This window comes from Strix uralensis, chromosome 27, assembly GCF_047716275.1.
Source record: "Strix uralensis isolate ZFMK-TIS-50842 chromosome 27, bStrUra1, whole genome shotgun sequence".
NCBI classification, from domain to species: domain Eukaryota; kingdom Metazoa; phylum Chordata; class Aves; order Strigiformes; family Strigidae; genus Strix; species Strix uralensis.
This window is the reverse complement of record NC_133998.1, coordinates 3,351,696-3,364,038: the sequence shown is the minus strand read 5'-3', so window position 1 is coordinate 3,364,038 and position 12,343 is coordinate 3,351,696. Positions and strand designations below refer to the sequence as shown.

The 12,343-nt window shown below is 55.2% G+C and overlaps 1 protein-coding gene, 1 long non-coding RNA gene and 1 other non-coding gene across 3 annotated transcripts; all 3 read left to right on the top strand.

Annotated features, from left to right (window-relative positions):
* Window positions 1–496: 496 nt before the first annotated feature.
* On the top strand, window positions 497–1,953 carry LOC141935475 (uncharacterized). Its single transcript, XR_012626558.1, has 3 exons — window positions 497–571; window positions 945–1,287; window positions 1,922–1,953. It is a non-coding gene; the product is annotated as an uncharacterized LOC141935475 (long non-coding RNA).
* Window positions 1,954–3,139: 1,186 nt separating this feature from the next.
* Window positions 3,140–12,243, top strand: EEF2 (eukaryotic translation elongation factor 2). The gene is made up of 15 exons (XM_074851647.1): window positions 3,140–3,265; window positions 4,070–4,284; window positions 4,979–5,160; window positions 5,248–5,459; window positions 6,284–6,462; window positions 6,842–6,947; window positions 7,253–7,366; window positions 7,565–7,703; window positions 8,119–8,314; window positions 8,504–8,762; window positions 9,047–9,154; window positions 9,248–9,601; window positions 10,340–10,522; window positions 10,606–10,738; window positions 11,639–12,243. The coding sequence occupies exons 1-15, from the start codon at window positions 3,263–3,265 to the stop codon at window positions 11,830–11,832; spliced, it is 2,577 nt and encodes an 858-aa protein (XP_074707748.1). The 5' UTR covers window positions 3,140–3,262; the 3' UTR covers window positions 11,833–12,243.
* LOC141935611 (small nucleolar RNA SNORD37) lies at window positions 6,999–7,067 on the top strand. The gene has a single exon (XR_012626595.1). It is a non-coding gene; the product is annotated as a small nucleolar RNA SNORD37 (small nucleolar RNA).
* Window positions 12,244–12,343: the final 100 nt, after the last annotated feature.

Genomic DNA, 12,343 nt, shown 5'->3' with positions numbered 1-12,343 from the left:
AGGAGGGCAGCACTGGAGGGGCCTGGCTGAGGCAGGGGGCCCGGGAGGGCTGGGCAGGGGCTCCCCTTGCACCCCGGCTCCTGGCTGGATGTTGGGGTGCTTGGTTCAGCCTGGGGTGTCGTTGGCACTGATGCCTGAGGGCAGTTTTTTTCTCAAAACCAGGGAGCACCAGATCTCATCACTTGTAGTTTTGCTGGGAAACGCTTTTGAAGAGCAGGCAGTTGTTACAAGCTTTTCTGGAGAGAAAACGCTCTGGAGAAAAACCCAAGACAACAGCACTTTTGGATCTGTGCAAGTCAGAGAGGGACCTGGGGGGTTTGGTTGACAGCCGGCTGAACAGGAGCCAGCAGTGTGCCCAGGTGGCCAAAAAGGCCAATGGTATCCTGGCTTGTATCAGCAATAGTGTGGCCAGCAGGGACAGGGGAGGGATCTGACCCCTGTACTCAGCACTGGTGAGGCCGCCCCTCGATGTCTGGGTTCAGTTTTGGGCCCCTCACTCCAAAAAGGCCATTGAATGACTCGAGCGTGTCCAGAGAAGGGCAACGGAGCTGGTGCAGGGTCTGGAGCACAGGTCTGATGGGGAGCGGCTGAGGGAACTGGGGGGGTTTAGTCTGGAGAAGAGGAGGCTGAGGGGAGACCTCATGGCCCTCTCCAACTCCCTGAAAGGAGGGTGCAGAGAGGGGGGAGTCGTCTCTTGAACCAAGTAGTAAGTGATAGGACAAGAGGCAATGGCCTCAAGTTGCGCCAGGGAAGGTTTAGACTAGATATTAGGAAGTATTTCTTTACAGAACGGGTAGTCAGGCGTTGGAATGGGCTGCCCAGGGAGGTGGTGGAGTCCCCATCCCTGGAGGGGTTGAAGAGTCGGGTTGACCCAGCGCTGAGGGATCTGGTGGAGTTGGGATCTGTCAGTGCTGGGTTAACAGTTGCACTAGATGATCTTCAAGGTCCTTTCCAACCTGGATGATTCTGTGATTCATCAGAGGAGGCCAAAGGATACTGGCCTAACCATCCTCCTCCTCCTCCCCCTGTGGCAGCCTCTGCTTGAGCTTGAACTTACAAATCTCAGCTTCTCCTGTTGGATCTCAGACCTCGGAGCAGCCAGACCCTCTGACCGCTAGTGAGGGATGCCGCTCAGCCCTGCACGTCTGCTTCAGGGGCCTTGAGAGCCTCCCGCCATGCCTTCCCCTCCGACACGCTCCCTGCCAAGGCACACGTGGCCCCTCACGGCTAAAACCAACCTGCTCCATGGCGATGGCACCCCAGAGATCCCCCCGCCCTCCCGCACAGGTCAGCGTTTGGTGGGTGCTTGGAGAGGAGAGATTCTCTCCAATAACCCATCACTTCTTAAAAATACATTCTATGTAGGTAGAAATTATTTCTCCTACGCCCAATACTGTTCTCCCTGGGGTCTGGTTGTTCCATTTCTAAGAAGCAAGTGCACAGCAGTGTCCTCTCCAGCTCCAGGCTGAGTTACCAGGAGGTAACCCCAGTAGTCGGGGTGAAATGCTGCACTAGGAGACATTTTCCAGCACTTTCCTCTCCTTGTCATCAATCCCACGAGCTAATTAAACAAAAAGGCAATTAGCCAGTTTCCTAGGTAGGCCAATATGTTAATCAGGCTCCCCAGTGTTCTCTTCCAGTCTAGCAAAAGCCAGTATTGGTGCTAAAAATTCAAATGATTGCTATGGAAACCCCAACAGCTGATAACTCATCCTGTCACACCAGGAGAGTGGAGGGCCAAATCCATCCTGGGTGTAGCTCCACCACTGTCCTGCTGGTCCCTGCCTGTGACTGGTGGAGGGGACCAGTGGGCTGGGGATGTGCTGGGAATTTGGCAGCAACCATAGCTGCTGGGTGAGGTGGTGTGGGGACGGAGTGGCTTGAATTTGTTTGAATTTGAATTTGCTTTCTTACACTGCAGCTGAGGGAGATGGAGCAACGGCCTCCTGTGATGCTGAAGAGAAGGAAAAGGCAGTAAAATATTTATGCTGTGGAGATGGAGAGTCCCTGCCCGGAGTCCCTCTTTCCTCGCCTGTGTGTGTAACTTCTATCTATTCCTAACTCAGGTGATGCTCTTCACCGCGTAGAGCTTCAGTTTCCCAACTTGCTGGGACGAACTGAGGAGATTTTGGCCTTTCCTTTCAGTGCTGCACTGGGGGAATCCTTCCCTGGTACCGTGCAGCCATCCCGCATCCTTTGGCCACATCACCCCAGAGTCGGCTCTGCCGGAGCACGAGGAATCGCCCACAGAGGAGCGGGGCCGCTGGGCTCCCCAGAGGGACCGCGATGTCCCCCGGGGTCCCAGCCGGAGCCCGTCAGCCCTGGGCACACACCGTGTCCAGCCCGGGGCCGCAGGGTGAGGCCCCATCCCTGGTGCAGCACCGTGCGCCCCCGGGACCCGGTGCAGGGGCGATGAGGGCACGGGCAGGGCACGCGGGGACGCCTCGGTGCCCGAGCGACGTCGCCGCATGACAGTCCCTGCCCGGGGGAGGGGGGAACGGGCCAGGGCCGGGAGCCCAACCGGGAGCGGGGTCCACCGGGGGCGCCGCGCTCCTCCCCGCCCGCAGGGGGCGGTGCAGCGCCCGCGGCCCCTCGTACTCCCGGGCCGGTCGGCGCATGCGCAGCCCGAGGACCCTGCGGGGCCGGCGTCGGGCCCCGGCAGTGCCCGACCGGCCTTAGCGGGGAGGGGCGGGGCCGGGCTAACGGTGGCCGGTGCCCAGGTCGGGGTTCACACTTGTGCCCTACCGCCTCCTCCTGGGAGCAGAGACCCCCGGGCTCGCCTGCCGCTCTGGCGGCGCCGGCGGCCCTCACGGCTCCGACAGCGGCGGCGCCCCGGGGCTCACCGCCCGCAGTGGCCGTACCGACTCTGGTCCCCTGGGCCGGTTCCTGCGCGAGTTACCGGCAGCGGGTGAGGAGGACTTTCCCCCCCCGCTACGTCTCGGGCAGAGCCGGGGCGGGAGTTGCCGGTCCCAGATCCCCCGGTGCAGCCCCGGTGAGCGGCCACGTGGTCCCGCCCCGGCGGGACGGTCCTCCCAACCATAGAGCCTGCCGGCCGCTGCAGACCAGAGAGGCGCGGCGGCGCATGCGCCGTGCGTGCCGGGTGCGCAGGTCCCGCCCCCCGGCCGGCGCCGCCGTATAAGAGGGGGGCGGTTGACGTCAGCGCTCTCTTCCGCCCGCTCTGCGCTCGCCAGCGAGACAGGGCTGTCGCCGCCGCCATTGCTGGAACCCCCCCGCCCCGGAGAATCCGCCGCCATCCGCCACCATGGTGAGGCCCCGCGTCCTGCCGCCGCCCCGGGGGGGCTGAGCGGGCACTGCGCTCGCTGCGTCGGTGGGGATAGCAGCGCCGGGAGGGCCGGGGGGTCGGCGGCGGCGGCAAGGGGCCTGTCGTGCTGGGCTGGGCCGCTGCTGAGGGGAGAGGGGTGGGGCTGGAAAGGAGCCGGCGGGGAGGGGACTGTCCCCGGGGAGACTCGGGGGCCCTTGCCCGGCGGGTGGGGCTCGGTGGCCCCGGGGGCCTGTGTCAGCCCCCGTAGCGTTCTGTTCTCCCGGTGCAGGGGCCGCCGCGGCCGTGCCGGCGCGGCCCGGTGGTGCGACGCCTGCCTGTGTGGGGAGGGGGAGCGATGGCGGCGGTGATGTGGCACCGGGGCGGTGTTGACGCCGGCGACGAGCCTTTGCGGTGGCCAGCGGCTGCCTTATGTAACGCTGCGGCCCGGGCGGGGACAACCGTACCGGCGCAGCGGGCTGTCACCCACCCGCCGCGGAGCAGCGACCGATCGAGGGTTGGGTTTTGGCGGGGGTTTGTCTCAAGGAAGCGCCGCTGCAGTTGGCAGGACGCTGAGCCGGAGAGGGAGCGCTGGGTGCTCTCGCTGCGGGCCCAGGCCCCTCCGCTTGTAACGTCGGTGTCTGCCGTGCCCTTGGCGTGGGTTGTCTGTGACGGGCTGCCCAGGCAGAATCGGTGTCGGTGTGACGATGGCAGGTATTGGTGGTGTTGCTTGGGCTTCCTAGAATTGCTGAAACTGTTTCTATATCCCCTGTGTTTTTCTCTTTTTTCCCCCTCCTTTGATTCTTCAAGGTGAACTTCACAGTAGACCAGATACGGGCCATCATGGACAAAAAGGCCAACATCAGAAACATGTCTGTGATTGCCCACGTTGATCACGGCAAATCAACCTTGACTGATTCTCTGGTATGCAAAGCTGGTATCATTGCCTCTGCCCGCGCGGGGGAGACCCGTTTCACCGACACAAGGAAGGATGAGCAAGAACGGTGCATTACCATCAAATCAACGTGAGTTCCCTCCCTTCGGGCACCTCAGTGCGCCTGCTGTCTGAACTTAGGGGGGCTTCAAGTCCTCCACCGATCGTGTGACGAAAGAAGATGGTGTCAGGCTTTCTCTAGTCAGTTCAGAAGCTCATCTCTTGCTTGTGAAGATTGCTTAAATGAGAGAGCAAGTATTGATTGGCTTCTAGTGAATCCTAGAGCACTGTCTTGGTGGCCACTGGGAAATAGATGTGCAGCAGGAGCTTCAGCCTTTCGTTTTAGCACTGGGACTGTTGGATGTGGCTGATGTCCACTGGAGTCCTGCAGATGTGGTGTGGAGACTGGCCTGGGAGCATCTCTGGCGACGTACGTGGCCGCTGTCACCATGAGTGGTGTGGGGAACCTGAGTGGCATGAAAAGGGATCGAAAAGGCAGTTGGGCCTAGTAGAAAAAGCACAAATCCTTGACTGAAAGAAATGGAACCCTCTTTGAGCACTTTAAATTGCACGGAGTCAAAAGAGGTTATGATTTCAGAAGAGCATAGGAAGGGTAGATTTTTAGCCTGTGTTCTGGTTATCTCCCACACTGGCTTCCCAGGAACGTGCTTTGGGAAGTCCTTAAGCCCAGGCGCAGCTCTCTGTGCAGTATAGAAGGCTGTTTCTAAGCATTGGGGATGGGTAACATGTAGATGATGACTTTCATAGTTTTTCTTTTATTTCAGAGCTATTTCCCTCTTTTATGAACTCTCTGAAAATGATTTGGCCTTCATCAAGCAGAGCAAAGATGGTTCTGGTTTCTTGATCAACTTGATTGACTCTCCTGGGCACGTGGACTTCTCTTCAGAGGTTACTGCTGCTCTTCGTGTCACTGATGGTGCCCTGGTTGTTGTAGACTGTGTCTCTGGTAAGGCTTTTTGCAGCCATATGCAACTAGAGTGTTATGTTGGGCGAGTTTAAAGATGAGGATAACTAATTCCCCTGTGTTTGGCAGGCGTGTGCGTGCAGACAGAGACTGTGCTGCGTCAGGCCATTGCTGAGAGGATCAAGCCTGTCCTGATGATGAACAAGATGGACCGAGCGCTGCTGGAGCTGCAGCTGGAGCCAGAAGAGCTGTACCAGACCTTCCAGCGCATCGTGGAAAACGTGAACGTCATTATCTCCACGTATGGAGAAGGAGAAAGTGGCCCCATGGGAAATATCATGGTGAGAGGCTGCAAACGCTGCATTTGAAGTAATAATTCTCTTTAGTGAGAGGGAGCAGTTGTCTGCTCAGTCGTTATTTCCTGTCTCAAGTGGAGAAGTGAGAGTAGGATAAGGAAGATGCCCCTACTGCCCAGGCTTGTGCTGGTTTGGAACTCACTAGCTTTCCTCTAGAATCTTCTGTTGGCTCAAGGCTTGAGCAAATAAAGGCTATAAATAGAAGAAAGTATTTTCTCTCTTTATGAAGGGTGCGCTCGTTTTGTAGGACACCTTCTTGCCCACATCACATCTGTGATGTCGGGTGATGCGAGATCCTAGGCTCCCACGCAGCGTCCCTCCCCCGGTTCTCAAATGGAAGGCCCGTTGGTGTTTGCCCATCCCTGCGCTCCGAGCACCGCTCCCCGCTGGGTTCCTGGGCTGTTGGCTCTGAGAAAGAGCTTGTGCTTTGTTCCTGTTGAGCACTCTCCAGCGTGCTGCAGGTTTTCATGTAGTGCTGATACTCCCTGTGAAGGACAGGAATCTTACCTGCACGCAAATCTGTGCAGCTGCTGAGCTCTCTGAGTACATAGTTGGTCGAAGTGATGAAAAACTGATCTAGTTCTGCAGTACAAAGCTAAGATGGTGGGTGTGTGGCCAGACTGTCCCCAGACCTTGGAGGTGGCTGCTGGCACAGAACCGCTTGAGGGTCCCATAGTCCTGAAGCTCCATTTTCAAACTCTTTTTGTACTTGAGTGCTGTTTGGGACAGAATAGGCTGACTGCTGTAACGCTCTGTGGCTGTAAGAGCTGTGTCTGCTCCTCTAATCCAGGTATCCTGTTCTGTTTCAGATTGATCCAGTGCTTGGTACCGTTGGCTTTGGTTCTGGCCTGCACGGCTGGGCTTTCACCCTGAAACAGTTTGCTGAAATGTATGTTGCAAAGTTTGCTGCCAAGGGTGATGCCCAGCTGAATCCATCTGAGCGTGCCAAGAAAGTAGAAGACATGATGAAGAAGCTGTGGGGAGACAGGTGAGGAATCGTGGCTGTTGATTTTAATCCCAGAGCAGCTCTGTGTGGCTGCAGTCTGATGCTGTGGAAGATGGATGAGAAGGGAGGATGTGGTCGTGCCTGCTTACGCTGTGTCTCAGTGACTTGGTGCATGTGCCAGGAAAAGAACCGTTTCCCAAGAAATTCCTGCAGAATAGGAAACACCCAGATAAATGGGGAGGGGACACTGAGTTGGCAGCATGAGTTAAATGCATTCTGGTGAGCTCTGAGAGAGATGGGGGAAGGTATGAAGATGATTCTTACTCAGCAGCTCTTTCCTCTGGCCTGAGCAAGTGGAACAAGCCACACTTCTGCAGCTGAACTGAGCACTGATACTTGTCTGACTTGATTCTTTCTCCAGGTATTTTGATCCTGCTACTGGCAAGTTCAGCAAATCTGCTACCAGCCCTGATGGAAAGAAACTGCCCAGGACCTTCTGCCAGCTCATCCTTGACCCCATCTTCAAGGTGAGCTCCTTGGTGTTCAGCCCTCCCTTGTGCTCTCTGGTTCACATACAGTGCATGATGATGGAAAATTTCTTCACTTTGACCTGACTTGTCTGACTGAAGAAATTTAAATATCTGACACATCTTGTTACCCTGGGTGGGTAGGGAAGCTGGTAGCAGATTCTGTGCGGGCAAATATGCGTCTGAGCCTCCAGATGGATTCAGCTGGGTGATGAGCAAGAACAGAGATTCTCTTTAGACACTTTTGTGCTGCTGCTTCAAACTGGGTCAACTGGCAACATTCGTGACTGCTGCTGTTGTTTCAGGTTTTCGATGCAATCATGAACTTCAAGAAAGAGGAGGCGGCTAAACTGATTGAGAAACTGGACATTAAGCTTGACAGTGAAGATAAGGACAAGGAGGGCAAACCCCTGCTGAAGGTGAGATTGGTCTGAAGCATCTGTGGGGTGGAGACGAGTGGTTGTGCTGCTCCAACTGTGTAAACTCACTAAGCAGCTACAAACCCTGCTTGGGTGGGATGGGGCCGTTGGCAGCTTGGAGGATGGGGAAGCAAGGGAGGGTTAACTGCCAGGCTCTGAACGATCTGATCGTGCCTTACTGCTCTGATCTCTGCTCAGGCCGTGATGAGGCGGTGGCTGCCTGCCGGAGATGCCCTGCTGCAGATGATCACCATTCACCTGCCTTCTCCTGTCACAGCCCAGAAGTACCGCTGTGAGCTGCTCTACGAGGGACCCCCTGATGATGAGGCTGCCATAGGTACGATGAGCTGCTGCTTTGCTGCCAGGTGTCTCTTCACAGTGTTCCAACACACCCCTAGCCATCTTGTTCTCCCGGTACCCAGCTCGTTAGCTACTGTAATTCTTGAGTCCGTAGCTTTTCTAGTATGGATCAAACAAGCTTACGAGCTTTAATTTGGAGGACTGAGCTAGTTAAGTAACTGGAGGGTAGCCAGGGTATATGCCAAAGGCTCAGGCTGAGCTTGTATTCGTTTAAAACATCTCTTGGTGATGTGATCTTTCTGGTTGGGCTGGCCAGCTGTCGGGACAGAGGTCAGCAGGCTGGGACAACAGTGGGTACAGGTCTTGTGTTGGGATTTGGGGGTGGGGCACAGGGCATGTATGCCAGATGCTAGAAATGATACTAAGCTAAACTGATCTCTCCCTCCTCCCAGGTATTAAGAACTGTGACCCCAAAGGCCCCCTGATGATGTACATCTCTAAAATGGTGCCAACCTCTGACAAGGGACGTTTCTACGCTTTTGGACGTGTCTTCTCTGGTCTCGTCTCAACTGGCTTGAAAGTCAGAATCATGGGACCAAACTACACCCCTGGCAAGAAGGAGGATCTGTACCTGAAGCCAATTCAAAGGTCAGTCCTGGCTGGAGTGTGCTCTGTGGTTCAGATTTGTGGTTCTAGTACTTTCTTGGGTCTCTTCTCATCTCTGAGGCCAGGCAAGGCACTTGGCCATGGACTTCAAGTCTGCTGCTGAACTCCAGGGTAGTGCCTGGCAGGGCCTCCTTTTTCAAACTTCATTAAAACCACTTTCTCTTTCACCAGGACCATTCTCATGATGGGCCGCTACGTTGAACCCATCGAGGACGTGCCTTGTGGAAACATTGTTGGTCTGGTTGGTGTCGACCAGTTCCTTGTGAAGACTGGAACCATCACCACCTTCGAGCACGCTCACAACATGAGAGTCATGAAGTTCAGCGTCAGCCCCGTCGTGCGCGTGGCTGTGGAAGCCAAAAACCCAGCTGACCTGCCCAAGCTGGTGGAGGGACTGAAGCGTCTTGCCAAGTCTGACCCCATGGTGCAGGTGAATGACTGAAATGGCTTCAGGGACAAGAGGCTTCTGCCTTAAATTGTGGTTGTACTGGGGGTGCTGGCAGGAAAGCCTTGAGTATTGGTCCCAGCCCTATCAGAGTGGGAAGGAATATTGCATTTCACCTTGGGGTTGGTGCTGAGATCAGTGGAAAGAGCATCTAAAAGTAGCTTTGAGTCAAAGACAAAAATCGGAGGCAGTCACTGGTACTTCACGTGCGAGAGCTGTTGTTGCATTGCAGTCGAAAGCCTGACCTGCTGTGTGAATGGTCTTTTCAGTGCATCATTGAGGAGTCTGGGGAGCACATCATCGCTGGTGCCGGGGAGCTGCACTTGGAGATCTGCCTGAAGGATCTGGAAGAGGACCACGCGTGCATTCCTATTAAGGTAGAGGGGCTGCAGTGACAGAGCAGTGGGTGAGCTCTGCTGAGCTGCCGATTGGTTGGTGACTCACTGCTCTTTGCTCTTCTGTCACTGCAGAAATCGGATCCTGTTGTGTCCTACCGTGAGACAGTCAGCGAGGAATCCAACGTGATGTGCCTTTCCAAGTCCCCCAACAAACACAACAGGCTCTACATGAAGGCCCGGCCTTTCCCCGATGGTTTGGCTGAAGACATCGACAAGGGCGAGGTCTCTGCACGCCAGGAGCTGAAGCAGCGAGCTCGTTACCTGGCTGAGAAGTACGAGTGGGATGTCACCGAAGCCAGGAAAATCTGGTGCTTTGGCCCCGATGGCACCGGCCCCAACATCCTGACCGACATCACCAAGGGGGTGCAGTACCTGAACGAGATCAAAGACAGCGTGGTGGCTGGCTTCCAGTGGGCGACAAAGGAGGTAAGGGCTGGTCACGGCAGGGCTGGGATCGCTCTGGGGTTACTGCCTGTCTGGTCTTCTCAAAGAAATTTTGGGAAAACAGTCACAGACAGTGCAACATATTTAGAATTCAGAAGTATATTTTAGGATAAGTGAAACTTAGTGACAGCTGGAGTGAAGATGTCGTACCAGTTTAGGCACACACAACCTGCAGACAGAAAGCTTTCTCCCAGGACTGCAGAGAGACTCATCATGGCAGCATGTACTTAACATTTTAGAAAGCTTTTCAGAGAGGAAAATGCAGCAGCAGGGACAAACTATTAAGATGAGTAACACAGCTGGCATGGAAAGAAAATGAAAGGTACTCAGAGAGCCTCAGCAAAGACCTGGCCTTGTTTACCAGTTATTTTTTTCAGGACTAGACAGGAGATGACTCCAAAATAACCAGTTGACAGGTAGACTGGGAACAGCAATAGGAGAAGGTTTTTTCCTGTTTAAGTTAGTCTCAGTCTGAAGGAGGAAATGCCATGCCAACAACTTCTTTTGTCCTGGGTAATGTGAAAAAAATAGTTTTCCTGGCCCAATACTTGGGTTGCAGAATCATAAAAGTGTATCAGCACTTCTGATGTGAACCTTGGAGCGGCTGCATGAAGATCCTGGTGTAAATGGTGTAAGCTGAGGGACTGGAGCCTTCTGGTGGGGAACATCCTGCTGTCCCCTGACACGGTGCTGGTTGACGCCCCTGCTCTGCTTTCCCAGGGGGTCCTGTGCGAGGAGAACATGCGCGCTGTGCGTTTCGACGTGCACGACGTCACCCTGCACGCCGACGCCATCCACCGCGGAGGCGGGCAGATCATTCCCACTGCCAGGAGATGCCTGTATGCCTGCGTGCTCACCGCCCAGCCCCGGCTCATGGAGCCCATCTACCTTGTAGAAATCCAGGTGAGGAACCTCTGGTCAGCCCAGAAAATGAAGAAAACATGAGTTGGGTGGTTTGTGGTCCTGACACCTCTCTCTTTTTGCAGTGCCCGGAGCAGGTGGTGGGTGGCATCTACGGTGTGCTGAACAGGAAGCGTGGCCACGTGTTTGAGGAGACCCAGGTGGCTGGTACCCCCATGTTTGTGGTCAAGGCCTACCTGCCCGTCAACGAGTCCTTTGGTGAGTGGGCTGGTCCTGGGCGCTCCCATGGGTGCTCCTGGAGCTTGATACCAACCCTGAGAGGGAAGGAAGGAAGGGAGATCTTTTGTGTCCAGCTCTCTGGCAGGGATTGTAGAATCCTTCAGATTGAAAAAGATCTTTAAGATGGCGTCCAACTGTTAACCCAGCACTGCCAAGGCCACCACTAAGCCATGTCCCAAAGTGCCACTTCTATATGGCTCTTAAATCCCTCCAGGGATGGTCACTCAACAGCTTCCCTGGGTGGTCTGTTCCAGTGCTTGATAACCTTTTTGATGAAGAAATTCTAATACCCACCCTAAACCTCCCCTGGTGCAACTTGAGGCCGTTTCCTCTCATCCCATCGCTTGTTGTGTGGGAAAAGAGACCCAACATCTCAGAAAGGTCCCCACCACAGGAGGGCACCTTTAAAGCTCCTCTAGTCATGAGCAGGGACATCTTCAACTCGAGCAGGTTGCTCAGAGCCCCGTCCAACCTGGCCTTGAACGTTTCCAGGGATGGGGCATCTACCACCTCTCTGGGCAGCCTGAGGGTTTCACCACCCTCGGCATAAAAAATTTCTTCCTTATGTCTAGCCTGAATCTCCCCTATTTTAGTTCAGAACCATCACCACTTGTCCTAGTGCTACAGGCCCTGCTGAAGTCTGTCCCCATCTTTCTTCTAAACCCCTCCTGAAGTAGCGAGAGGCTGCAGGGAGGTTTTCTGGAACCATCTCTCCTCCACCCCCATCTCTCCTGCTGTTCCGCTGTGGTTGGCGTCTCTGTGGGCTTTGGGGGCTCCTCGGGATGTGCCGGTGGTGACCTGGAGCACGTGTTCTGCTAGAGGTGACGCCAAACTGTGCCCGTTTCCCCTCCACCTCACCCTCTCTCTTCTTTCTGCCAGGTTTTACGGCGGATTTGAGGTCCAACACGGGAGGCCAAGCTTTCCCCCAGTGCGTCTTTGACCACTGGCAGATCCTGCCCGGGGACCCCTTCGACAGCGCCAGCCGTCCCTGCCAGGTGGTGGCCGAGACCCGCAAACGCAAAGGGCTGAAGGAAGGAATCCCCGCCCTCGACAACTTCCTCGACAAACTCTAATTAAATGCGTTGGACTGTGAGGGGAGGGGGGGGAGAAAAATTTAATTAATTAGCGTTAACGCCCGTGCAAAGGGGTAGACGCCTGTGACCACCATCTCTTTGCATTGTTAATTAATCGGTTTCATAGCGATTTGAGACTTTAAATGAGGAAAAAAAAAACAAACAACAAAGCCTTATAGGTTTCTGTGTTGCACATGACTCATCTTTGCCATTGTAACTAAAACATTTCCACTAGATTTGCCCAATTCTGTATTTATTTGACTCAAAGCATTTCTGCAGAAGGAAACAACCCAGGGTAAATCGATGCAAAATGAGGCAGGGGAGGGGTGCCCGCCTGCAGTGTGACTGTCCGTCGTGACCATCGCCGCCTGTATTAGTGCCACTGGAATTAATAAAATTGGATAATGGTGATCGGATGTGCTTTTTTTGGGCGCCCCCTTGCGGGCGGGAGGACCTGGGGGGGGGGGGAGGCGGGAGGGGTGGTGCTGGCTCCGCCCACTTTTTTTTGGCT

Excerpts from the sequence above, each read along its gene's own strand:
- EEF2 (XM_074851647.1), top strand. Across the intron at positions 6,463-6,841 it reads AAGAAGCTGTGGGGAGACAG|GTATTTTGATCCTGCTACTG; the intron begins GTGAGGAATCGT and ends TTCTTTCTCCAG. Across the intron at positions 8,315-8,503 it reads TACCTGAAGCCAATTCAAAG|GACCATTCTCATGATGGGCC; the intron begins GTCAGTCCTGGC and ends CTCTTTCACCAG.